This window comes from Rana temporaria, chromosome 5 (genome assembly GCF_905171775.1).
Source record: "Rana temporaria chromosome 5, aRanTem1.1, whole genome shotgun sequence".
NCBI lineage: Eukaryota > Metazoa > Chordata > Amphibia > Anura > Ranidae > Rana > Rana temporaria.
Window position 1 is genome coordinate 358,531,361 of NC_053493.1, and position 27,977 is coordinate 358,559,337.

Genomic DNA, 27,977 nt, shown 5'->3' on the forward strand with positions numbered 1-27,977 from the left:
TGCGCGGTTTTACGTTACGCCGAGTTTTGTGAATCGTGCCGGGTAAAAAAAGTTGCGTCGGGAAAAAAAAAGGATGCGGCGGGAAAAAAAAAATGTAAAAAGAAATTTGACAGCGTCGCGGGAAAGAAGGGTCTACTTTTACATGGTGTACTAACTTTACACTTTGTAAAAGCAGCCCTAATTTTGCGACGGCAAACTAATACTTACGGAGAAAAAACGAAGCGTAAAAGCTTCGTGGATCTCCGTAAGTGCTAATTTGCATACCCGACGCTGGATTTCGACGAGAAATGCCCCCAGCGGCGGCTGCGGTACTGCATCCTAAGATCCGACAGTGTAAGTCCCTTACACATGTCGGATCTTCTGCCTATCTATGTGAAACTGATTCTGTGGATCAGTTCCATAGATAGAAACAGGGATACGACGGCGTATCAGTAGATATGCCGGCGTATCCCTTTTGTGGATCAGGCCCTAGGTGTATAATGCTAGGATATGCATCCCATTTGTATAACAAGTAAATCAAACCGCAAGGGGTGTCTCAGCACAGGTTGGTGTGGTGCGCCTGCTTGGTGACTGTATACAGAGGCCCTAAATGTATTTTACAAATATATTTTCCTTTTTTCAAAATGTGCATCTAGTATCAATTTAAATATTATTTTCTGAACTCTGAAGGCTTATTGTTAATCCTTGGTACCATCTGCTGCACACATTCCATATACGTTATCTTATACAAATTATTAACTTACCTGCCAGTAGAGATGTGTTATCTTACATTCAATTCTCACAGTCAGTGGATCCAGGCTCCTTCAGTAAGTGAACTATGACTTGCAATGCAGAGTTCCTGTCTGTTTCCCTCAGCTAACCACTGCCTTTTATGTGTTGCGTGTCAGAAGTTGATTTTCTGTCTGGTTGCTCTAACAGTATCTATCTATGCGGTAAAGAGAGACATTACACAACATGAGTGTTCTTCACCTCTAAGCTAATGAAACAGACAGACTGCAATATTTGTGTCTATTTGGCCGTTGTTCGGATGTAGAACACACACAGTGAAAGACTTCTTTAATTTTTTCTTTTACTAAGAAGGGAAAAATTGCTATCCAGTAACATTGGCTATTGTAGCCCTACTTTCACAATCAATGCTCCTATCTTTCATATCACTGGAAAATACCATGATGCAAGCCCAAAGGATGAAAGATAAAGTACACAATGTAAAGGATCTTCTTTATTTTTATTTTTACTTATAAAGAACAATATAAAAATCTGAAAAAACATTATTAAAATATTCATAGGAAATTACATAATAAATATGCATATTTTTCTGTACAGCCCGAAGCGAGCAACACAAATTCTGATCATGGCAGCTGGTCAATACATATTTCAATGTAGTCTTTTGTAGTCCACAGGTTTGGGTGGTCTTAATAAGGATAAGTCTTACTTATTTTTAAATAGATAGTAAGAAAGCCTCCAGGTCACCATTTAAAAGGCAAACTTAATTTCTTTTATGTGCATATTGACAACCTTTTGACCCCTGCCACCCCATTATTGTTATACTTATGTACTTTGTGACTAAAACATTAGCAATATAATAAAAAGGTAAATTAAAAACAAGTTCATTATGTAAGATGTCTACTATGAACACGTAACTGTTAAATATGACTAGGCAAAGGTGACCTGGATATTGAATATAGAGAGCAGACCATAATCCCTGTGGATTAATTTAGCCCATTAACAAGTCCACCATGACTACAAGGCTTATTCAGTAAAACAGTACAAGGAACAAAGCACTAAACAAAGGAACCAATCAGAATGTCCTTTAACTGTATTCAGTCCAGCACAAGGTGGATTCTGATTGGTTGTTTTTGATACTGCACCTTCTAATTAGCACATAGCACTTTCCACTGTTTACCCCAATTAACCAAAAACGTCTACAGTGAAGTGTTACATTCAGTAGACAGAACATTAAAGGTAAAATGGTGTTACATGTTTTTGTGAAGTGTAGCTAAATTAAAATATTTTTTTTACAGTTTTATACCATGTAAAGGTAAAGATTTGAAGATTGGAAAAAAATGATGCTGTGGTGGGATACAAAATAGCTTATTGAGATGATCAGATGGCTGTATTATAAGGATATATTTTGTGCTTGTTTTCTTTCCTTCACATACACTTGGGGTCTTGTAATTTTATTTACAAACTCATGATTTACGTTTGGAGAAACTGTGGCAAAGAAGTTCCTGAAAAATGTTCTTTGGGCGTGATTTTTAACGGACAGCATATACCACAAGAATAAACATCTTCTTATTAAAACATTTTGGTGATCACAAGACATTTAACTCTATGTTCTCTGTAAACTTATTATTATTTTATTGGTAAATATTCTGATACAACCTATGTAGTTCTGTATATGTAATACAAAAATGCACAAAAATAAACAGAATGTCTTACTCATCATTCTTGAGCCTGACTGCTCCCTATACGGCTGTAAAAAAATAACTTGTATTAGGTATCACGGACTAAGTGAGGTCAGGTATCTGTAGCTGAGCTGAAAAATCCAACAATGCTAAAGCACCAACATATTTCTGCCCACTTTCAATGGTTGAATTGTAGTTTTTTCTCTGTATTTATATATTTAATGGCAAAAACCAGGAGGTATTCTATTCATATGAATAAAATCCATGCAAATGATGGCTTTCAAACCAGTTAGCACTATATGTCTCAAAATGTTTTATAATTATGAAAACTTTACACTATTATGGGTCTTCTTTATTAAATTAAATTAGGAGACATATTTAGTAATAAAGCACAAAGTGCAAATATGATGTCCAAATGCAGTAACACACAGTATTCATTCAGAAATGACTTTTTATAAATTGCAGTAAACTGTTATTGACTGGCTACTATGGGTTACTGCACTTTGCACTCAACAGTAAGTCTTTGTACTACCTTACTCCAAAAGCCTTAAGTTGTGTAAAATTATACATGATGCGGAAACATATAAAAGCCAGTCCTAATCTGATAGCCATTCTATTATTGAAGATGGGAATAAGAAAATTGACAGCTCAGAACAGCTGGTATGAGCTAGCTATCCATTTCTTCTGATCTTTTTGTCTGGGAGGCCCAGTACTCTGTGCAAGAGCTGTTTATCCCCTCCTTTGTCATTAATTTCTACTCCAGGCAACAAAATGCACAGTATATTTACTGTAAGGCTGGCCGTTATGGTGAAATGTTCTTTCCTGCAACCATGATTCACCCGATTCCTCCATGAACACAGTCAGTTGACTAGCTATGGAGAATGGAAGGAGAGAAGGTTGGGCACAGTGGCAACTTCACATGGCAACTTCCCATAATGGAGCACTGTGGGTTTTTTCGGGACTTCATGGGAGCACTAGAAGAGTGAAGAGGCTTCAGCTATTAGATTTGGAAAGCACTTTATTTTAGTTTAAGTCATGGAAGGTTCTAAAGTGAATTTTTGCACTCTCTAAAAGTAAAATGAATTAAGATTCTAACTCTCTTAACATAAATCTAACTTAAAACTAAATCCAGCCTAGTGAAAAACAAAAAGCTTTTGATGTAGGTACCTAAAAATGCTTACAATGGTATTAGACATTTCCAGGCTCATTTATGGCAAAGAGCCAAGTTTAAAGCCCAGTAAGCCATAACAACTAGTCAAAATTGATCTGATCTGACATCTGAGAAATGTGCTTGGTTTCTATGGGTTACTGAATTACGCACTTTAGTTTTGCTCTTTGCAAATAAAAGCGTAATATTTGAAGTCTTGCCTTCTGCCTTAGGGGCTACGTCAACAGACGTTGTCAAATGGCTTTTGTACTCCCATATAAATCTATGGGAATACAAAACAGGAGGAAGTCAAATGCTCAGAAGTGTGTCAGACTGATCCCATCTACATGCACAAAACCCTTCAATACAAGCCTATAATCTCATAATTTTCAGCAAGACCACATTTATTTTTCTATGGTCCACTCCTTTAGAAAACGGAGACCGTCCTCCTGAAATAGGGATGCTCAGAGATTTTAGAACTTCAATTCAATATCAAACTCAACTACATTTCCCAACCTGTATAGTATAAGTCTTTACATAAGGAAGTCCAGTCAACTAAATTGTACATTTCTGGTAAGAGAATCAATAAAATATTATATTTTATCTTGGTGAAATTTCAATTTAAAGGTTTGAAAGGAAACATTTATTGCTGGTTTTTAGAATAATATTAGATATTAGATGTGAGACATGTGTTTTTCTTGAGTAACTTTTACTGTATCTTTAACTGAAGGTTTAAAGTGGTTGTAAACCCTTACAGACCACTTTTCCCTACATGGTTTAGGAGATATTTTCAAAAGACATGCACTATAGACAATGGCGCGGAAGGCGCACTGAGCATGCCGTTACTAACGGCGATCATGCCGTTAGTGGCGGCACCCGTGCGCATGCGCGGGAGTGACGTCATCGCGGCTCCAGCCGCGATACGAGGAAGACATTCGGGGGAAAGATGCCGGCGGCGGAGGTGAGGAACGAGCACCGCTGCTGGGGCTTCGATCTCAGGTAAGTAATACATAATGAGCTAGTATTCTAGGCATACTAGCTCATTATGCCTATTTCAAGCAGGTTTTTTTTTCAAGAGGGTTTACCTCTTTAAGTGGTATTACTTTATATACTGTATAAGGTAATATTTAATATTAGTATATAGCAGGGATCTCCAAACATTCTTAAAAAAGGGCCGTTTTATTGTCCTTCAGACTCTAGGAGGGCCGGACTATGGCTAGCGGGAGTGGAAATTTTCCTGGCATCAGTGGGAGTAAGCATCGCCACATTTGGTATTAGTGGGAGGAATAGTGTCCCATCATTGGTATAATTGGGAGGAATAGTACCTCAATTTTTGGTGTCAGTGGGAGAAATGGTGCCCTGTTGTTGGTGTCAGGTGGCAGAATAGTGTCTCGTACCAGTGGGAGGAATAGTGCCCCAAGGTAAGCAGAGGGCCACATCCGGCCCTCGGGCCCCAGTTTGGAGACCACTGGTATATAGAGTATTAACAATGATTCTGTTATACTATGTCCCCCAAAATCAAACTTTATTGCTGGCTTTAGCTTGATCTGTTAATGAGAATGAAGTTACACTGCGCACAAATGGAGAGGAGCCACAAAATGTTCTAAAAGGATTTTCCACTTTATGCTAAAATTGCATTCATAGCAGAAGAGATTGTCTTTCCTTTGGCTAAGGCCCCATACACACGGGAGAATTTATCCGCGAATACGGTCCAGCGGACCGTTTCCACGGATAAATCCTCTCAAAGATATCCGCTGATTTCGATGGGATGGAGTGTACACACTATCCCATTGAAATCCGCGCGGAAATCCTCTGGCGATGACGTGTCGCGCCGTCGCCGCGATTATGACGCGGCGACGGGCGCGACGCTGTCATATAAGGAATTCCACGCATGCGTCAAATCATTACGACGCGTGCGGGGAATCCCTTTGGACGGATGGATCCGGTAAGTCTGTACAGACGAGCGGATCCATCCGTTGGAATGGATTCCAGCAGATGGATTCGTTGTGCAGCACAACAAATATTCGATCTGCTGGAATCCATCCCAGAGGAGATTTCTCCGCGGAAAGAGATCCGCTGGCGTGTACACACCATAGAATCTATCCGCAGAAACCCATTTGCTGGGATTTATCTGCGGATGGATTCTATCGTGTGTATGGGGCCTAAGAGTTGGAAAGGAACTGCAAGAAAAGAAGCAAAGGCAGGAATACTAGGTTAGAGGGTCAGTCTGCCCCCAAAAAGTTTAATGTTGGGTAGAAGCAAGTTAGGCAACCCACTGTCTTATTTTTTCTCCCATATCAAAATTTCCACAGCTGCATTCCAAGATCCACCCACCTTAAAAACTGAGGTTTTCTCTTAAGCCCCATACACGCTATCAGTTTTCCTGCAGGTTTTTCTCTTCAGATTTACCAAAACCATGTAGTGCAAGGGCCTGCCTGATTGCATACAAACTGAAACTCTTAAGGTTTGACCTCATATTAGATGGTTTTGGTAAACCTGAAGAGAAAAACCTGCAGGAAAACTGATAGGCCCGGATTTACAAAGCACTTGCGCCGACGTATCTCGAGATACGCCGCGTAAGTGCAAATATGCGCCGTCGTATCTATGCGCCGGACTCAGAAACTAAGATACGCCTGAAAATAGGCTTCATCCGACCGACGTAACTTGCCTACGCCAGCGTAGAGTGGGCGCATATTTACAGTGGACGTATTTGGCGCTCCCATTGATTTTCTATTCACATATGCAAATGAGGGAGATACGCTGATTCACGAACGTACGTCTGTCCGACGCAGTGCGCATAAAGTCATACGTCCGGCGTAAAGTTATGCCCCATAAAGGAGGTGTAACTCAGCAGCATCCATGCAAAGGGCTGCACCAGGGAACACAAGCCGACGTATTTTACGTAGGATGTGAATATGACTAGGCGTAGGTTACATTCAGGCCGTAGGCAGTGATGCAACGTATCTTAGGCAGTTGTTCTGACGTGATTGTGAGCATGCGCACTGAGATGCGCCCACGGGACGGCGCATGCGCAGTTGGCGATTCGTATCTGTCTGGCGCTCGGCCCATCATTTGCATGGGGTCACGCCTCATTAGCATGGCTCACGCCCACTTCCACTTACGCCGACTTACGCCTTGGAAACCCAGCGCAGATTTGTGAGGAAGTGCTTTGTGAATTCAGTGCTTGCCTCTCTGCGCTGTGTCGGCGTAGCGTAAAGGAGATATATAAAGGAGATAAATATGCGCCAGTGTCTGTGAATCCGGGCCATAGTGTGTATGGGGTTTAACAGAAGGCTTGGGACTCTTCGGTCAAGTGAAGCAAAACCAGGAAAACTAGCAGGGAAATGTTGTCACTAGAATCACCAAGAAGCAGCCCTAAGAACTGTGATTTCAGTTTTGGATAGCCCTTAAAGTGGAAAACCCCTTTAAAATATATGAAACATTGGAGTATTGCTCTAAGCATAATGAAAAAAAATGTTTGTACATTATAATGAATGACTGCATGAAAGTTTTTAAAGAGTAAGCAAATTATCTTAAAAAAAAGTCAAATAGAGTGGAACAAGCTAGAAATACAAATTTGGCAAGCAAGGCCAGTTTTGTTTTTGGCATATAAATAATAACAGTCAATAATATTCAAGTTTACCTAATAAACTGAAACATTTTCATTATGGCTGTGGAAAACACAAGTAATTTGTGTCATTATCCAATCTAATATAGATTGCTTACTGTCCCCAAAATAGCCAAATGACGTCTATCAAGAGAACATATTTTGTAAATATTGGCCAGTCCAGTGAATTCATAGTACAGAGAGATCATGGCAAGACTTGGACTTAAGTTTAAAAGCCATGTTTTTGTTTTTCTTGGCCACAATTTTTCCCCAGAACCTTCTGGCTTTCTTTGGGATGCTCTCCCGCCTCTTCAGTAAGGCCAGCCTCTTCTCGTTTTTCTCTTTGCTGTCCCTCCTCAGACGCACTTGCCTGACAATGCCCTCAAACAGTTCCTTCACATTGTGCTGAACAGCTGCAGAAGTCTCAATGAATTTGCAGTCGAATACTACGGCACAAGCTCTTCCCTCTGTGAACAGAAAGTCATAGCTAAGTATTTCTATCATCTAAAATTGTAAGACAATTATAGAGGTTGATGTACTAAAAGAAATTAGGGGGTTCACTTTCGCAAAGGGAATTTTCACTTAGCTTAGTAAATGAGGCTCTGCTGACTTCGATTATCCAATTATGTTCAAACAAAAAATACATTTTTCTTCTTTAATATTCTTGCATGTGACTGAGTATTCTTTGTAAAGTGAATTTTCATTACATTTTATAAGCTAAGGGAAATTCCCTTTCTAATACTGTATATACTAAAAGCTAAATAAAATTTGTATGAAAACTGTACTATTTCCTAGTAGTCTTTTCCACTAAATACAAGTATTGTTTTTTAGGCTCAGACAGAAAAAAGGTAATTATACTTGATTTTGTCATCATTTGAGATATTAAGTTGTATACACTGGGCTAGATTCAGTAACAGTTACAACGGGCGTATCAGTAGATACGCCGTCGTAAGTCCGAATCCGCGCCGTCGCAACTTTAAGCGTATGCTCAAACTGAGATACGCTTAAATGTTGCTAAGATACGACCGGCGTAAGTCTCCTACGCCGTCGTATCTTAGGGTGCATATTTACGCTGGCCGCTAGGTGCCGCTTCCGCTGATTTCCGCGTAGAATATGCAAATGAGCTAGATACGCCGATTCAGAAACGTACGTGCGCCCGGCGGATTTTTTTAAGGTCGTTTTCGTAAGGCTTTTTCCGGCGTAAAGTTATGCCTGCTATATGAGGCATAGCCAATGTTAAGTATGGACGTCGGGACAGCGTTGAATTTTACGTTGTTTTCGTTGTTTGCGTAAGTCGTTCGAGAATAGGGCTTAGCGTAAATTACGTTCACGTCGAAAGCATTTTACATAAAACACGCCCACCTCATCACAATTTGAATTAGGCGTGCTTACGCCGGCAGATTTATGCTACGCCGCCGTAACTTAGGGCGCAGGTTCTTTGTGAATACAGAACCTGCCTCACTAAGTTACGGCGGCGTAGCGTATCTGAGATACGCTACGCCCGCACAAAGTTACGGTGGGCTATCTAAATCTAGCCCACTGTTGTTGTTCTCCTTCATATTTGATATCATGTCCTCCTCATTGAAGCTTCTGGGCCTTATGGGTGACATTGATTATTATGTAGTTGATTTAATAAAGGCAAATAGGCTGTTCACTTTGCATGGGAATTTTCATTTAGCTTACCGGATGTAATGGAAATTCACTTTGCAAACCCAATCACAAGCAAGTAGAATAAAAAAAAAAATGTTTTACTTGCACATGATTGGATGACGTAAGTCAGAATGGCTTCACTTCCTTCACTAAGCTAAGTAAAAAATCCCTTGCGAAGTCAACAGCGGATTTACGTTTGGTAAATCATCACCCCCTGACTTGAGTAATCTAAAGTTATAAAGGGCAGTACCTGATATAGAAACTTCTCTGCATCGAACCAAGTCACTTTTGTTTCCAACCAGTATAATCGGAATGTCCTCTGTCTGTCGTGCCCGACGTAGCTGTATACGTAACTCAGAGGCCTTCTCAAAGCTTGCTCTGTCTGTGATGGAATATACTATTAAATAAGCATCTCCCACTTGCATACAATGATCGTACATCCAGTTATCTTGACTCTGCAAGCAAAAAAATAAAATAATATGTCATGTATTTTCCCTTTTGTTACATTGTGTTTCAATAATAAAAAAGAAACTGCTACTTCAGTCTGTTGCTACGATGGGCTGTACTTCACTTACAATATCAGTTGTTGCTGCACTGTTATACCCTTTCGTTCCAGAAATTTCACCAGGGAGCAACATAAAGTAAACCCTAACTAAGAAAATCCAGAGGGTTTCCAATATTCAAACCTCACCTTTAATAACCCCTTTTAAGAAAAAAAAAAAATCCTAATGGACAAAACCTGATATTAAAGTGGAAGTAAGCCCTGATGGATTTTACTTTATTCCCCTGCAAAATAAAAGCATAATGGGCTAGTATGCATCGTATACTAGCCCATTATGTTGCACTTACCTGCAAATGAAGCCTGCGATGTCCCAGAGGCCCCCACTGGTGGCCGCATCCATCTTCAGAGGCCTTCAATGGCAGTGGACTATGGCTCTGTGACTGTCCAGAGTCACGTGACGTCACTCCCGCGTGCATGCGCACGGGAGCCGACAGTCACGGCATGTGCCCTACAGAAACGGCACGATCGTACTCTTTAGTGCATATGTGTATATGGTAAATATCTCCAAGCGTACATAGTAAATATCTCCTAAACCGTGCAGGTTTAGGAGATATTTCAAGTACCTACAGGTACCATTTATTATAGGCTTACCTGTAGGAAAAAGTGGTGTTTAAGGGTTACAACCACTTTTAGTAATATAATCAGACATGCTTTCTTTTATCCTAGCCCCAATTAAAATAAAATTGTACTTAGAGAATGAATCAGCTATGATTGTTGACCTCTCCTCCTGAAAATGTTATTTTATGTATATTTGACTGGCTGTTATTCTGACACAAATATTAGTTTTCACAAAGTTTGCTGCTAAACTGCTTTTAGATCTTTGTTTCAGTTGTTTCTGTGATGTAGTGAAATATAATTACATGCACTTCATACGTTTCAAAGGCTTTTATCGACAATTACATGACATTTATGCAAAGAGTCAGTATTTGCAGTGTTTGCCCTTCTTTTTCAGGACCTCTGCAATTCGACTGGGCATGTTCTCAATCAACTTCTGGGCCAATTCCTGACTGATAGCAACCCATTCTTTCATAATCACTTCTTGGAGTTTGTCAGAATTAGTGGGTTTTTGTTTGTCCACCCGCCTCTTGAGGATTGACCACAAGTTCTCAATGGGATTAAGATCTGGGGAGTTTCCAGGCCATGGACCCAAAATGTCAACGTTTTGGTCCCCGAGCCACTTAGTTATCACTTTTGCCTTATGGCACGGTGCTCCATCGTGCTGGAAAATGCATTGTTCTTCACCAAACTGTTGTTGGATTGTTGGAAGAAGTTGCTTTTGGAGGGTGTTTTGGTACCATTCTTTATTCATGGCTGTGTTTTTGGGAAAAATTGTGAGTGAGCCCACTCGCTTGGATGAGAAGCAACCCCACACATGAATGGTCTCAGGATGCTTTACTGTTGACATGACACAGGACTGATGGTAGCGCTCACCTTTTCTTCTCCGGACAAGCCTTTTTCCTGAAGCCCCAAACAATCGGAAAGAGGCTTCATCGGAGAATATGACTTTGCCCCAGTCCTCAGCAGTCCATTCACCATATTTTCTGCAGAAGATCAATCTGTCCCTGATGTTTTTTTTGGAGAGAAGTGGCTTCTTTGCTGCCCTTCTTGACACCAGGCCATCTTCCAAAAGTCTTTGCCTCACTGTGCGTGCAGATGCGCTCACACCTGCCTGCTGCCATTCCTGAATGAATGAATGAAAAACGTATATAGCGCGGCACATGCGAACTGAATCGCCTCTGGTACGCCTTTGCACTGGTGGTACGATCCCGCAGCTGAATCCTCTTTAGGAGACGGTCTTGGCGTTTGCTGGACTTTCTTGGGCACCCTGAAGCCTTCTTCACAAATGCAGTGGAATTTTTTTTATGGGATTTAGTTAATTTTCATGGCAAATAAATTCATGGCAATTAATTGCAATTCGTCTGATCACTCTTCATAACATTCTGGAGTATTTGCAATTTCCCATCTCAAAAACTGAGGCAGCAGACTTTGTGAAAATTAGTATTTGTGTCATTCTCAAAACTTTTGGCCATGGCTGTACTGAAGACAGAGACAGCCAGGAATCCAGCATTTTTAGAAAGAGGTCAGTAATTATAGCCTTCCTTATTTCTCCCAGTTCAGTCTCCATTAATTGGTCTAGCATTCTAACAACACAATCTCTCTTACTCCTAGACAAATAACAATATCATTATGATGTCTTCATAGTAGCTGCCTTCACTATGCAGATACCAAAGGAAAGCTGTCAAGAGATGGGATTGTCATTGCTGACCACTTTGTAAAGATGTGAGTTCCCTGGCTTTTATGCTGATCCCATTTGCTTCATTATTCTGAGTCACCAAAAACAAGTACTGTTTGTAGTTTAGAAAAGTCAGATTGGCATGCTTACTCTAGATCTCTGACTCAAAATATTGAAGTTAACCAGCAGCATGACATAATGACAACTAGGATCTCATGACTTTTAATACATTTTAATTATCATAGTATTGTTCTGCATTAAAACTATTGGTCTTATTAGGTAAAGCAAAGGCCAAAGTGCCAAGTGCAGTAACTGAATCACAAAAAATAATTCCCAGCCTATCTCAACCTGATTGGTCACTACGGACTATATGGCACATTGCACAAACCACAAATGTTATTTTTTTTTTCTTTTTTGGCGCTGCATTATTAAAAAAGCCTTTATGTAAACATCATGGGATAAATTAAGACAATGTTTAAGAATACAATACCTTATTTTCCCACATGTCAATAAGTATAAGTGTGGCGCTCTCTCCATCCACCATCAGGGTCCTCTCATATGTGTTCTCTTAAGAAAATGTAAAAAAAAAAAAAACATTCAATAAATCATCATTCAATAAATGTAAAAAGTTATATATTATATTTGTTTTGCAATATAAATCAAACAAGTGTCACTTTAAATAAGAACACTTTTATTTTCCATGCTTGTCAAGTTTACATAAGTAAATGTATGCCTCGTGCGCGCATTTATTTATTTATAGGACATTTTTACTATTTCTCATTTTTATTTTGTTTAAATAATCATGCCAGATTAACATTATTGATTGGTATTTTTGTGAAATGCAATTATGTCTTCTCCCGTTGTCATTACAGCAATATATCACATCATAAGGGACATACTGTATTTGGTCTTGTTTAGTAAAATTGCAAATGAAAAAAGTGTACTAATCAGAAAGCTAATTAGCAAGTGATGAAATCAGAGTATTAGCTTCATTTCCTCCCCATGTATGCATGTTTTGATCTAAAGGCAACATTTTGGTTTGTAGTTTTCGCTAATGGTGTGAGCCATTAGAAACTCTGTAAGGTTTTTATTGCTGTCTGTGTTCCAGCTGGGGAAATTCACTTCTCTATTTGTTCTGTACCCTATGTCACTTGGACTGAACCTGGGGGAAAACCCCACAATTTTTATTGTCACCAGATCAAGACTTATAGATAACTCCAGTCAACCATTTTTCGACCAGGCAACCAGCGTTCTATTTATTCATTGCTATGTCTGGGAGCTCAAGCAGCTTAGAGTTAAGGATCACACTTTACGATGGTGCCTTCATGTGGCTTCACATGTATTTTCAAATGTATGTAACAAACCCCTTTTTAACCTGAGATTCTAATGCCCTGTACACATGATCGGAATTTCCGATGGGATAAAATCCGATGGAATTTTCCGGCGGAATTCCGTTCAAGCTGTCTTGCATACACGCTGTCATACCAAATTCCAACCTTCCAAAACGCGGTGACATAAAACACTACGACGAGCAAAGAAAAATGACGTTCAATGCTTCCGAGCATACGTCGACTTGATTCTGAGCATGCGTGATTTTTTCTCCGTGGTAGTTTCACACAGATGATCGGAATTTCCGATAGGATTTTCTAAACTCCGACGGAAAAAAGTCAGATGGGGCCCACACACAGTCGGAATATCCGATGAAAAAATTCCGTCAGACTTTTTTCATCGGAAATTCCGATCGTGTGTACAAGGCATACAAGTTTTGTTAATTTTTTTTTGTTCTAACCAGCTGGAGAGTGTGCTGATGATTTTTTGTTTTAATATATTTGATAATGTAACACAAAAACACTCATCTTCTATAACCCATAGAAACCAACTACTAGTCTAAGGCCCCATACACACGATAGAATCCATCCGCAGATAAATCCCAGCAAATGGGTTTCTGCGGATAGATTCTATGGTGTGTACACGCCAGCGGATCTCTTTCCGCGGAGAAATCTCCTCTGGGATGGATTCCAGCAGATCGAATATTTGTTGTGCTGCACAACGAATCCATCTGCTGGAATCCATTCCAACGGATGGATCCGCTCGTCTGTACAGACTTACCGGATCCATCCGTCCAAAGGGATTCCCCGCACGCGTCGTAATGATTTGACGCATGCGTGGAATTCCTTATATGACAGCGTCGCGCCCGTCGCCGCGTCATAATCGCGGCGACGGCGCGACACGTCATCGCCAGAGGATTTCCGCGCGGATTTCAATGGGATGGTGTGTACACTCCATCCCATCGAAATCAGCGGATATCTTTGAGAGGATTTATCCGTGGAAACGGTCCGCTGGACCGTATTCGCGGATAAATTCTCCCGTGTGTATGGGGCCTAAGGCCTCGTACACACAACAGAGAAACTCGACAGAATCCATCAAGAAACTTGGTGGGAGAGATTTTTTGCAGAGGAAAGCGGTCGTGTGTGCTTTTCATCGAGGAACTCGACGAAGAAAAAAAGAGAACACGTTCTCTTTTTCCTCGACGGGAGTCTCAATTTCCTTGTCGTGTTCCTCGTTGGGCTGGTTTTCAACGAGAAACTCGAGCGTGTGTATGCTAAGAAACCCTTGCATGCTTAGAATAAAGTATGAGACGGGAGTAAAAGTAGCGTTTGTAATGGAGATAACACATTTTTCACGCTGTAACAGACTGAAAAGTGCAAATCGTCTCTTACCAAACTTTTACTTAACACGCAGTAACATGAGATTAGCAAAAGCAGCCCCAAGGGTTGTGCCAGTGGAATCGAACTTCCCCTGCCATTGTATGTGTTGTACGTCAACCCGTTTGAGAACAAGGAAATTTTGTCTTGACCGTGTGTACGCAAAGCAAGCTTGTCGAGTTCCTCGACAAGCCTAACAAGGAACTCGTCGAGAAAAACGATGTGTCTTTTCCGACGAGTTTCTCGGTCGTGTGTACGAGGCCTGACTAAATGTATAAGCTGATTTTGTTTATTACTAATTGTCATTTTGTAGTATATTAGCAAATATCCCCAAATTCTCACCTCGAAGCATGTACACATATACCTCTACAAACTTTTCTGGTGCCCTATTAAAAATCGTTTTTATAATCACGTTGTCTCTACTGGACATTCTCTCTAGAGGAATGTTTTTTTTCCACAGCACCCCAGCTGCAAATCTCCTGTGAGTTTTTAAAAAAAACTTTTTCCACATCTTCTAAAAATTAATCCAGCACATGGAATAAAACATCATGATGAAGATTTGCAAAGTCTCCTACTGTGGACTGTGATAAACTCCAGATTTGTTCTGTAATGGAAAATATTTCCTCACAGCACAGTTAACCTTGCACTCACCAAACAAACATTAATGCACAGTCTAGCAGTTTCTGGTGGAACACGCTTTATGCTGTATAGTGCTTTTCATGCGTAGCTAAAAAAAATAAATAATTTTAAACTATTTTTTTTTGTGTAGTTGAGTCAGGTAAATATCAAATAATATATATGAATATTTTATGCTTGGGATTTCCTCCTAGCAGGAGTTCTAAGCTCCTTTTCATAAGTTTACCAAGATAATCTAACTGCTTAACCACTTAACCCCCGGACCATATTGCTGCCCAAAGACCAGAGCACTTTTTACGATTCGGCACTGTGTCGCTTTAACTGACAATTGTGCGGTCGTGCGACGTGGCTCCCAAACAAAATTGGAGTCCTTTTTTCCCCACAAATAGAGCTTTCTTTTGGTGGTATTTGATCACCTCTGCGGTTTTTATTTTTTGCGCTATAAACAAAAATAGAGCGACAATTTTGAAAAAAATGAATATTTTTTACTTTTTCTATAATAAATATCCCCCAAAAATATATAAAAAAAAATTTTTTTCCTCAGTTTAGGCCGATGCGTATTCTTCTACATATTTTTCGTAAAAGAAAATCGCAATAAGCGTTTATTGATTGGTTTGCGCAAAAGTTATAGTGTTTACAAAATAGGGGGTATTTATATGGCATTTTTATTAATATATTTTTTTTTACTAGTAATGGCGGCGATCAGCGTTTTTTTTCGGTACTGCGACATTATGGCGGACACTTTTGACACATTTTTGGGACCATTGGCATTTTTATAGCGATCAGTGCTATAAAAATGCATTGGATTACTATAAAAATGCCAATGGCAGTGAAGGGGTTAACACTAGGGGGCGGGGAAGGGGTTAAGTATGTTCCCTGGGTGTGTTCTAACTGTAGGGGGGGGTGGCCTCACTAGGGGAAATGACTGATCTTCTGTTCATACATTGTATGAACAGAAGATCAGCATTTCTCCCTCTGACAGGACCGGGAGCTGTGTGTTTACACACACAGCTCCCGGTCCCTGCTCTGTAACGAGCGATCGCGTGTGCCCGGCGGCGATCGCGCCCGCCGGGCACGCGCACAGGAGCGAGCGGCCTGCGCGAGAGCCGACGTTATATTACGTGCTCTCGCGCAGGGGAGCCAACTTGCCGTCCAGTGGGCGGTCGGCAAGCAGTTAAAAAAAAACTTGTTCTTTACAGAGTGGGATAGCTGAAGCTCAGATTATGCACATAGCTGAACTCCTAGGTATTACCATTTTCCCTGTCCTTTTCTTTCCCTGTTCAATTCAACCCTATACAGGCCTTCAATTAGAGAGACACATCCTGAAAGCAAACAGCTAGCCTCATTTGATATTTTTTTCAGCTGACATGTTGGTTACTGTTTTTTTTGTTTTTTTTGTTATCCAAAATAAGTTTCAATACACAGTCTGGGAAAAATAGATTCACATTGCTGAATATCGTATTCATTTGCAATCTGATTTACTTTACGATTCAAGCAGAACTGATGAATGATAGGATTAAATATAAAAATTATATTTGATACACAGGGGGTTATTTACGAAAGGCAAATCCACTTTGCACTACAAGTGCAAACTACAAGTGCAAAGTGCACTTGGAAGTGCAGTCACTGTAGATCCGAGGGGGACATGCAAGGAAAATAAAAAACAGCATATTAGCTTGCACATGATTGGATGATAAAATCAGCAGAGCTTCCCTTCTTTTCAGATCTGCCCCTCAGATTTACAGCGTCTGCACCTCCAAGTGGCCCTCCAGTGCACTTTGCACTTTTAGTTTGCACTTGTAGTGCAAAGTGGATTTACCTTTAGTAAATAACCCCTACTGTACACAATAAAACTCAATTTAAAGGTTAAGAAATATATGAAGCGCTTCTAATTTCTTTTTCAGTCAGAACTAAAATAGTGTTGAAATGTGATTAAACTCAATTTGCACAAAAACATATTCTTTAATTTTGTCATAGATTTGCACACAGGCAAATCTGGTCACACAATTTTCAGTTTTAATCAAGTCAGATGAGCAACACAAGTTACATAATTCGAAAAGGTTTCCCAAAGCGCAATCACTATATTAGAGTTAAGTACTGCTTGCAAAAATCAGGCCATGTAGGGCTGATGAACTCAAAAGATTAGAAGAATAAAATGCAATTCAGCCATATTCAGCCTAGATTCTCTTTTCTTACAGCCAGTTTAATGTTATGAGTCAGTTTACCCAAATGTAAAATTTTCATTTTTCAATATATATGGAGCTTAGTAGGCTCTCATCACCTTGCATCCAACAGGACTTGGATATTCCAACAGCAAGATCTCCCTGTCAGGCCTTGTACACACGACCGAGGAACAAAACGCTACTTTTACCGAAGGTGCGCTGCCGTCTCATACTTTAATATGAGCATGCGCGGGTTTCTTAGCATACACACGAATGTGTTTCTCGTCGAAAACCAGCCCAACGAGGAAATTGAGACTCCCGTTGAGGAAAAAGAGAACTTGTTCTCTTTTTTCTCGTCAAGTTCCTGGACAGTTTCCTTGATGAAAAACATACACACGACCGTTTTCCTCCGCAAAAAAGCTCTGCCACCAAGTTTCTTGGTGGATTCTGTCGAGGAAAACAGTCGTGTGTACGAGGCCTCACAATAACTGACTCTGTTTCTGTCCAACTGGGAGTTTGGGTGTTCTTGTCTTATTATTCCTGCACCTTGTTGCATTCTTCATTATATAAATATTTTTTAAAATATTACGGAGAGTGGGAACCACACAGGATGGCCACAGCAAGAGTGCAGACCCAGGAGCTGAAGTGCAGATATCTTACCAAGAGAGTAACCAATAAATACAAAACAAAACTGTCAGGTGTTGGAACTCTCTAATATTTAATACAATCTGTGATATCAGTTTGGGGTGGACTGACCCTTTAAACTTCCAAGGTCAGGCTACTACTGCTCTACTACAACACAAATCATATTATAATGCCGCGTACACACGGTCGAAATTTCCGACAACAAAATGTTCGATGTGAGTTTGTTGTCGGAAAATTCGACCGTGTGTAGGCTCCATCAGACATTTGCTGTTAGAATTTCCAACAACAAATGTTTGAGAGCTGGTTCTCAATTTTTCCGACAACAAAAGTTCTTGTCGGAAAATCTGATCATTTGTAGCCAATTCCAACGCACAAAAAGTCCTACACATGCTCGGAATCAATTCGACGCATGCTCGGAATGATTGAACTTAATTTTTCTCGGCTTGTCGTAGTGTTGTACGTGACCACGTTCTTGACTTTCGGAATTTCCGACAACATTTGTGTGACCGTGTGTATGCAAGACAAGCCGGATAAAAGTGAGCAAAGGGCTACATCTGGCCCCCGGGCCGCAGTTTGGAGACCACTGCTTTAGAATATTAATTTGGGGTCAGGGAAAGTTTCCAGCTTTCCTATTCAATTCAAGGGGGTTTGCAATTTCAGTTAAGATGGTGGTGGTCATGGGTGGTCATACACCCACTGATCAGCTGTCTCAACTGCTACATGTGGAGTATTACTTATTACTGGCCAGACCTTTGCATCTCCAAATTAACTTTTCTCTTATCTCTAGAGGCCAGGTCTACCTGCCACTCTTTTCAGACTTTCTTTTGTTATTTCAACTTCCTATTGACCTTAAGGTTTTTCCACTGCTCCTGTTATATTCTTCATATCCTAAAAATCCAGCATTGGTAGTGGGGTACCTTGAAATAACCATGGCAGGTTAGAACGTAGCAACCACACAACAGTGCCCAAGAGATATATGCAATATAAACTGATAATTTTACAACAAATACCGCAATTTGATATATCTCTGTGAAGGTTCTCTTTTATCTGGAGCATGGTAAAGCTAGTAGTAGTTATTACAGGATCAGTCCAGTTGAATGTGACTATTTGAAATATCACTTTAGAAAGACTTATAAAGCAGTCCTGCAGCTGCTCGAAGCTGCTATATCTTTTTTTTTACTACAGTGCTGGCATGAAAAACCAATCAAAAGTCATTGGTATTTTGAGTTAGGAGCTGGGTTGGGGTAAAAATGTAGAGCACTCAAGCAACCTCATAACTCTGCTGACAGACACCAGAAACACCCGATTGGTGGGAAAACTGATGACTCAGCCCTGATAGTCATAACCACACGACAAATGGAGGTGATTTTCCACTTTACTAATGTGCTCATAGGATTACCACAAATACCAGAGGGTAGTGGTCACTTTCTTAATGAAGGCTTTACTAAGTAATGCAAAATGGACAGTGTCTCACAAAAGTGAGTGCACCCCTCACATTTTGTAAATATTTTATTATATCTTTTCATGTGACAACTCTGAAGAAATGACACTTTGCTACAATGTAAAGTAGTGAGTGTGAGTGTATAGTGATTTGCTGTCCCCTCAAAATAGCTCAACACAGCCATTAATGTCTTAACCATTGTCAACAAAAGTGAGTACACCCCTAAGTCAAAAAAGGCCCACTTGGGCCCAATTAGCCATTTTCCCTCCCCAATGTCACGTGACTCCGTGTTACAAGGTCTCAGGTTAGAATGGGGAGCAGGTGTTATCGCTCTCACTCTTTCATACTGGTGATTAGAAGTTCAACATGGCACCTCATGGCAAAGAACCCTCTGAAAAATCTGAAAAAAAATTGTTGCTCTACATAAAGATGGCCTAGGCCAGTGATGGCGAACCTTGGCACCCCAGATGTTTTGGAACTACATTTCCCATGATGCTTCACTACACTGGAGAGTGCAAGAGCATCATGGGAAATGTAGTTCCAAAACATCTGGGGTGCCAAGGTTCGCCATCACTGGCCTAGGCTATAAGAAGATTGCCAAGACCCTAAAACTGAGCTTCAGCAAGACCGAACAGCTGTTTAACAGGACAGGTTCCACTCAGAACAGGCCTTGCTATAGGCAACCAAAGAAGTTGAGTGCACATGCTCAGCGTCATATCCAGAGGTTGTCTTTGTGAAAAATACATATAAGTGCTTCCAGCATTCCTGCAGAGGTTGAAGGGGTGAGGGTCAGCCTGTCAGTGCTCACACCATATACCGCACACTGCATCAAATTGGTCTGCATGGCTGTCATCCCAGAAGGAAGCCTCTTCTAAAGATGATGAACACGAAAACCCACAAACAGTTTGCTGAAGAGAAGCAGACTAAGGACATTGATTACTGGAACCATGTTCTGTGTTCTGATGAGACCAAGATAAACTTATTTGGTCCAGATGGTGTCAAGCATGTTTTTAGCAGCAACCAGGTGAGGAGTACAAAGACAAGGACCGGGGAGCTACAGTTCATTAAGGAAACCATTAATGCCAACATGTACTGTGACATACTAAAGCAGAGCATGATCCCCTCCCTCCAGAGACTGGGTCACAGGGCAGTATTCCAACATAACAACCCCAAAGACACCTCAAAGACAACCACTGCCTTGCTAAAGAAGTTAAGGGTAAAGGTGATGGACTGGCTAAACATGTCTCCAGACCTAAACCCTGTTGAGCATCTGTGGGGCATCCTCAAATGGAAGGTGGAGGAGCGCAAGGTCTCTAACATTCACCAGCTCTGTGATGTCGTCATGGAGGAGTGGAAGAGGACTCCAGTGGCAACCTGTGAAGCTCTGGTGAACTCTATGCCCAAGAGGGTTAAGGCAGTGCTGGGAAATAATGGTGGCCACACAAAATATTGACACTTTGTACACTGGGTGTACTCACTTTTGTTGCTAGCAGTGCAGACATTAAAGGCTGTGTGTTGAGTTATTTTGAGGGGACAGCAAATTTACACTGTTACACAGATAACCCAGATAGCAAGCAATTGTGCTGCAATGAAAATTACCTGCTAAGCTATTGCTAGACTTGCCAGGCTTCACAAATGTGGTGCACAATTTCAACAAATCCGCATTGCATGACTTTCTGTCAAACTTTCTGCAAGTCTGCTGCAATTTCTGATTCAGTTATGTTGTGCAATAGTCATCCCACCACAGGGGTCACTGACTGGCAGAGCTCTTGTTGTAGACTCACCACTACAACTTTGCTCTTGCTAGAGACTTGCCGTGCAAATTTGCTACAATTTTGAAAAGTGTAAACTAGAACTTGTGCTTCAAGTTCTCTGCAAGGATACAACTTGCCAGTGAAAATGTGCAGAAAATGGCCAAGACTTACAATTCAATACTGCCACAAATTTGTGGCAAGTTATCCTTGCTGTCTGGGAAGCCATTTTGAAAAAACTTTAAATTCTGAAAGCGATGGGATATTACAGGGACAAATCTTCAAAAACTCTAAACTGTTCTTAAAAAACAATGGCTAGAAACAACATATTTTTATTTCAGCTATGTAAGTTGAGCTATGATTCCATAGTGCACTCCAGTCAGCTGGGGTTCGATAAAAAGAAACAGAAGGATGAAGTGGCAGTTTCCAGCTTTCAATTTTTACAGCACAATTCAAAGCTACACACCAGGTATGTATAAAACACACAATTTCATGATGTTATATATATATCAACAAATGTAAGTACCCTAATCTTTCTGGACATCACAGTCTTGTAATCTCTTTACAGTATAACTAAGAACGGGAGAGGTTGAGTCAATACTCTAAGCCAATTATCTGTATCTGTTGCCTGTCTATCTTCGTTTCATAATTTTTAAAAAAATCCTTTGTAAACAGAATAAAAAAATATATATATGTACAGTATATCCCATTAATATCTCAGGTCTGGCTTACTTACCACCTAGCATTTCACTGTCCAGAGAATCAGGCACTCCTGCAAATATACTGGCCAGTGTAGACTTTCCAACACCATGCTCGCCAATAAGAACAACGCGATAGTAGGTATTCCCAGATTCTGAGGAGATGACGGAATCTGAAGAATCTGAGGACCAGCTGCACCTGTAGTAGTCCTCTGGCCTCACTGAGTGATGGATGGTGTGGTTGCGATTAAGGTTCACATTGGGATTCTTCTGCACGTGAATATTCTTCCCATCGGCGGCGATACTCCATCGCTGCTGGCTCTGCACCACTGTGCTGCTACTGCGCCGCATGGTCACATTGAGAGTCATTGTGGCTTCCCTGTAGTTAAAAAAGACAAAGAATTTGGCAACCCCAGGAATACATTGAAATTTGTTAACTTTACATATGATATATGTATCCAGGAAGACCATAATAACGTGATAGATAGATAGATAGATAGATAGATAGATAGATAGATAGATAGATCAGACTTGTTTAGCCAGGGTTCCTCCAGAGGTTGCTACAGGTTTCCCAAACCATGGTCAGTTGCAGACTGATCTACCTACAATATCCACCAATATAAGGGGGACATTTCTTACTGATATCCACTGTAAGGGGTACGTTCTACACTGATCACTGATGCAAAAGGGATTTTGTCCACTGATAACCATGTATGTTCTGAAAAAAAGGCAAGCTGTGACTTGGCTTGGGTGCCCCCCATAGCAAGCTGCTTGCTGTGGGGGGACTCAACAGGAGGGAGCACAGAAGAGGGACCCGAGAAAAGGATGATGTGGGCTGCTCTGTGCACAACCACTACACAGAGCAGGTAAGTATAACATGTTTGTTATTTTTAAAGGAAAAAAATTTGACTTTACAATCACTTTAAAGTAGCACCAGATGTTATTATTATCTTATACCAGCCTTTCTCAGGGGGAACCCTTGAATAAAATTTCAGGTTTCAGGAACCTCTGCTAATAATTACTATAGGTACAGCTTACAATATATTAGTATGAACTAAAAAAAATAACTTTTTAATACTAAAATAAGGGTTGCTTTAACAAAATGATTTTTAGTATTTATAATGAAAGGAAACAAATATTAATGGCCTGGAAATAAAATAGTGTTTACTCACATTGATAGTCCTTCCAATTGTACAATCTCCTTTAGAGCTGCCTACAATTTTGTTATGTAAGAGCCTGCCTGATTGGATACAAATTGGATAGTTTAAGTAAGGGCTCATTTACACTTGCTTCGGCTTCAACAAGGCTTCAGACATTCTTTGTTAAAGCTCTCTGTACACTAGTCAAAGCACATGTCACTAAATAAAATGGCTAGCTTAGTCCTGTTTACACCTGCTTTTGCTTTTCTTTGCCTTTGCTTCAAAAATTATACCTCATGTAGTCAGTGGTGTATCTAGAGCAGGGATATGCAATTAGCGGACCTCCAGCTGTTGCAGAACTACGATTCCCATGAGGCATAGCAAGACTCTGACAGCCACAAGCATGACACCCAGAGTCAGAGGCATGATGGGACTTGTAGTTTTGCAACAGCTGGAGGTCCGCTAATTGCATATCCCTGATCTAGAGTATGGCAGCCATGGCAAGTGTCATGGGCGCCATATGAAGGGGGCGCTGTTGAGTGGCTGGGCAGCAAGGCACTTACCAGGGTCTGAGAGTCTCTTCTTCCCTCCTCCCGAGCATAGGCAGGATCTCCTTTTCAGTACCTTTGCTAATGGACAATGGCAGCCCTATCCCTGCTGTGTTAAGCCTCCCCTGTTCTCCCAGGCTCTCCCGTTCCATCTGGTCGGATTGACAGCGCACAATGAAGAAGGAGGAACATTAGTTTCTCCCTCTCCTCTGTGAAAACTGAGGCCTTAAGTGATGAAGATTTTATCACTCCCAGTATTGGTTCTGCATTTACCTGGCCTTGGCGGGCAGAGAAGGGATCAGGGGTCTAATAAACCCTAGATTTCTCCATAAAGAGGATATGTCACTACCCAAGGTATCACAAGGGATGATAAATATCACTAGCTTTGTTAGCTGTTTTTTTGTTAAGGTTATCTGAAAGATGGGTTTCAAATGTTCCGACAGGGTCACAGTTTCAGTGCTTGCCATAGAAGCCATTTTCACTAGATACGCCTCTGCATGTAGCTTCAGTGTTGTTTCAAAGTGTATTCAATGCCTCCATAGAAGTCTATGGCAAAGCTCGCTTGAAGCCCCACCAAAGCCTCATCAAAGCCCCACAAAGCCTAACCGAAGCCCCATTGATGCCCCATTGAAGCTTCACCAAAGCCCTGCCGAAGCCTCATCAAAGCCTCATCGAAGCCTCATCAAAGCACCAAGCAAAATCAGGTGTAAACAGGACTGTAAGCTAACCATTTTATTTAGTGACAGGAGCTTTGACTGGCATTCAGAGAGCTTTAACAAAGCGTGTCCAAATGCATATTTTGAAGCAAGTGTAAACTAGCCCTAAGTGTATATTACATAGTCTTGGTAAATCTAATGTTGATTGTACAGATGTTGTTCAGTCAGATTTTAACACGTATAGTGACCCTTACATTGGTGATCATTGAAGAGTTCCTTACTTTGGTGGGGAGTGAAGAAGGGCCTACTTATATTGGTGGTCTTTGGGAGAAATACCATCTTACATGGGTGATCAGTGGCAGAGAGACACCAAAACATTGGTGGTCAGTGGAAAGAATGTCCCTTACATTGGAGGTGAATAGATAGCTAAAAAAAAAAGTGGTGACCATTGATGTTAGTGTATACTTATCTGAGACTCAGAAATTGTAAATTTCTCAAGGAACCCCTAGCAACCTTTAAAGGAACTCTAGGGTTCCACAGAACACGGGTTTAGAAAGGCCTGTTGTATTGCATATTAGAAGAAATTGCATCTATAGTATTAGGTCTCGTATAGACTCCAAGCTTACTTATCAAATACGTTTTTTTATTTTATTTCATCCCAGTTAGAATTTGACACATAAGCCTCATCTATATAGTATGGTACAGTTGCAATTGTGGGCCATGGCCACATGGGGTTTAAGAGAGAAATGAAGAGCTCATAAGTTCATAGCATGTTACATCAACAAATCTTTGCAGCCAGGCGGGTTAACCCTCATTGTCTAAACAAGCCTTGGAGGAGCATCTGGGATGTGTAGCTGGATGGGGAATACGCTCTCCACCTCTTGATTCTTCTACCATGTTTAGTAAGGTTACTCCTGCAACTCCATTACCAAAGTGACAACTGATAATTACACCTAAAGTAACCCTTGAAGTACCAGGACTGGAAGGGATGACGATCTATATAAGCATAAGCAACCCATGCTTTTGAAATGACGTATAACAAACACTATTTCTATCAACCAACAAACCGTGGCAGGACAAATCCCAGCATTCCTGCCAGGGACGTCTATTTCAGCAGCACTCAAAACATTGAAGCTGATCAATTTAAAGTGTATTTCCAATTTTGCAGTCAAATTGAGATAACACCTACTTTAAAATGGTTAAATGTTCCCATTCACATAGCATACATTTTAATATTGCTTCTTAGCTTTTTACCAGTTATTTTTCTTGCTTTAAACATCTTACTTGGCTTTAACCTCTATGTCATTTTAAGGAGGGGGCTGGGGAGTTAAGTTTATCATAACTAACTTTTCCGTTGTGCTGGCAGTTCTCATTATTTGTGCATACTGTGGGGAAGATTTACTAAAACTAGTGAGTGCAAAATCTGGTGCTGCTCTGCAGGGTTTTTTGTCAGAGCTTAATTGAACAAGCTGCATTAATTGTTAGAAGCTGATTGGCTACCATGCACAGCTGCACCAGATTCTGAGTGCTCCAGTTTTAGTAAACCTTCCCCTGTTTGTGTTGACAAAGGTTTAAAGATCTGAAGGCAAGGGTGGTACATTGTATGATCATGCATTTTTTAACTGTCCCTAAATAATTCCCTTAATTGCACATTGCAAATTATTCTAAACAAGCTTCCTGTGTAGCCTATCCCCCTATCACCTCTCTATGTATCACTTGCCTCTCCCCTTATATTGTAAACTCCCATTATCAGGATCCTTCTTTCTCTCCTGTATTGATTTGTATTGTACTGTATTGTAAAGCGCAGCACAAACTTTTGGCAGTATATAAATCCTGTATTATAATAATATTAGTAAATATGTTCAAAACCACTCCAAAGAAACAAGTAGCAAGAAATATTTTTGGGTATGCTGTGTGAATGGAAACAATTAAGCCCCATACACACTATCAGTTTTCCTGCTGGTTTTCTCTTCAGGTTTACCAAAACAATGTAGTACAAGGGCCTGCCTGATTGCATTCAAATGGAAACGCTTAAGATTTGACCTCATATTAGATGGTTTTGGTAAACCCGAAGAGAAAACCATCAGGAAAACTGATAGTGTGTATGGGGCTTGAGTCGAGGTTTCTCAAATCTGACTACAAAGGTGAACCCACACTTAAAAACGACTTGTTTGGCTATCAACTTAAATAAATTATAACTTCATTAAAAAACTATTATAGTACCAACAAAAGACAAGTTTATTAAGCCCGCAATTGTAAATAATCAATGAAGTACAGTTTCCCGTAGAGATCAGATTTGACTTCTAATCTGGTTATAACACAATGAAAGACATTTACTGATTGTTTCCAGTAGGAAATAAAGTCCATAAATCCTTTCCAAATAGTCAAATGCTTAAATATACTATAAAGAGCTTTCAGACAATCACGATATAATATATATCCAGTACATATCATATCAAAACTGCACACATTAACAAAAACATCATTTACTTAAAGCTAGTTTCAAATATTGAGTAAAATAGTCATCTCTGCACATCATATTATGAATATTATAACTTTTAAATTGTGCATTTTATAAATTGTGGATCATTTTTTAAAATAGTGCAAAAATCAGAGATGTGTTGTAATTCAAAGCAACCAATCAGAAATTAGCATTCTGAGGCTGTAGTCATTAGAATTGCATGAAAACTATTAAAAAGTTATGCCTGATTGGTCCTAGCATTATATTAAATTAGCCTATCTTATAATATTATTAGCTTATTATTATATTATTTTAGCACTATATTATATCTGTAAACCTATTCTTAATGATTTGTAATGGAGACACCACTTACCAGTGAGGTTTGCTCTGTCTTATGTGGAATTCTCTTTCTGCACACAGATTTCAGGCACACGGGGAGAAGGATGGATTAAGTCCTTTCTTGCTCTCTGTCTGTCTCCAAGACTTTCTCAGCATTTCTGGTTTATATTAGGCACAAGTGATCAGAGACTGAGCTTTTCCGTGATGTCAGCCGCCTGTACAAGAGCAGAGTCCAGCCCACCATCCAGAGAAAGAAAAAGTACCAGGGGAGTGAAGTGTAGTGGGCTGCCACACTAACACCATCACTTATCCACAATCAGGGATGTTTATCTTCTTGACTTGCATGATAAATCTTTTTCCAGCAAAGTAATCCAGCAAGATTATTTTTCAAAACAGCAAATCGAAAGGTTGGGAAATGCAATGCCTATTTTGCAATACTGCAACACATTTTGGAAATAATATCTATTTCTACTGCAAGCGGGAGGAAAAAATAAAAGAAACTCTGTAATTAAAATGTCCAATTTGTCAGATCACATAGGGAAGAAAATGGCATGTCAAGGAAATCCAGGTGCAGAGCAATTTGGTGCTATGGGGAGCGTGCATCTCATTTATTTGAAGTTTTCAAACTGGTGAATTTTAATTTTTCAGGAGAGATTATTAATTATTTTGTCAGTATATATTCCTTTATTTGTATGTGTAGCGGATGGTTGCTACTAGTTACTAACCTCCACCATATCACCTTGCTGCCAGACTTTCATATATCACTCTCAGGCCGCGTACACACGGTCGGACAAAACCGATGAGAATGGACCGAGGTTCAGTTTCATCGGTCCAAACCGACCGTGTGTATAGCCCATCGGTCTGTTGTCCTTCGGTCCAAAATTTTAAAACATGCTTCAAAATCGAACCGATGGCCCACTGCCCGATCGGTCCAAACTGATGGTTAGTACAGAAAGCATCGGTTCAAAAGCCGCGCATGCTCAGAATCAAGTTGACGCATGCTTGGAAGCATTGAACTGTGTTTTATTCAGCACGTCGTGTGTTAGACGTCACCGCGTTCTGACCCGATCGGTTTTTGGAACTATGGTGTGTACGCACTTCAGACCATCAGGCCACTTAAGCGGTGAACCGATGGAAATGGCCCGTCGGACCATTCTCATCGGTTTGGAACGACCGTGTGTACGCGGCCTCA

At 40.4% G+C, this 27,977-nt stretch overlaps 1 protein-coding gene across 1 annotated transcript; it reads right to left on the reverse strand.

Moving 5' to 3' along the window:
- Window positions 1-7,190: 7,190 nt before the first annotated feature.
- On the reverse strand, window positions 7,191-27,320 carry GEM (GTP binding protein overexpressed in skeletal muscle). Its single transcript, XM_040354672.1, has 5 exons — window positions 26,820-27,320; window positions 21,681-22,021; window positions 12,095-12,171; window positions 9,060-9,264; window positions 7,191-7,626 (listed from the first exon to the last, which is right to left on the reverse strand). Exons 2-5 carry the CDS (start codon window positions 22,009-22,011, stop codon window positions 7,349-7,351), a joined length of 891 nt encoding a protein of 296 aa, XP_040210606.1. The 5' UTR covers window positions 22,012-22,021; window positions 26,820-27,320; the 3' UTR covers window positions 7,191-7,348.
- Between the last annotated feature and the right edge of the window lie 657 nt (window positions 27,321-27,977).

Excerpts from the sequence above, each read along its gene's own strand:
- GEM (XM_040354672.1), bottom strand. The coding sequence starts at position 22,011 with ATGACTCTCAATGTGACCATGCGGCGCAGTAGCAGCACAGTGGTGCAG. Across the intron at positions 12,172-21,680 it reads GGACAGTGAAATGCTAGGTG|AGAACACATATGAGAGGACC; the intron begins GTAAGTAAGCCA and ends CATTTTCTTAAG. Across the intron at positions 9,265-12,094 it reads TTGACATGTGGGAAAATAAG|AGTCAAGATAACTGGATGTA; the intron begins GTATTGTATTCT and ends TTTTGCTTGCAG.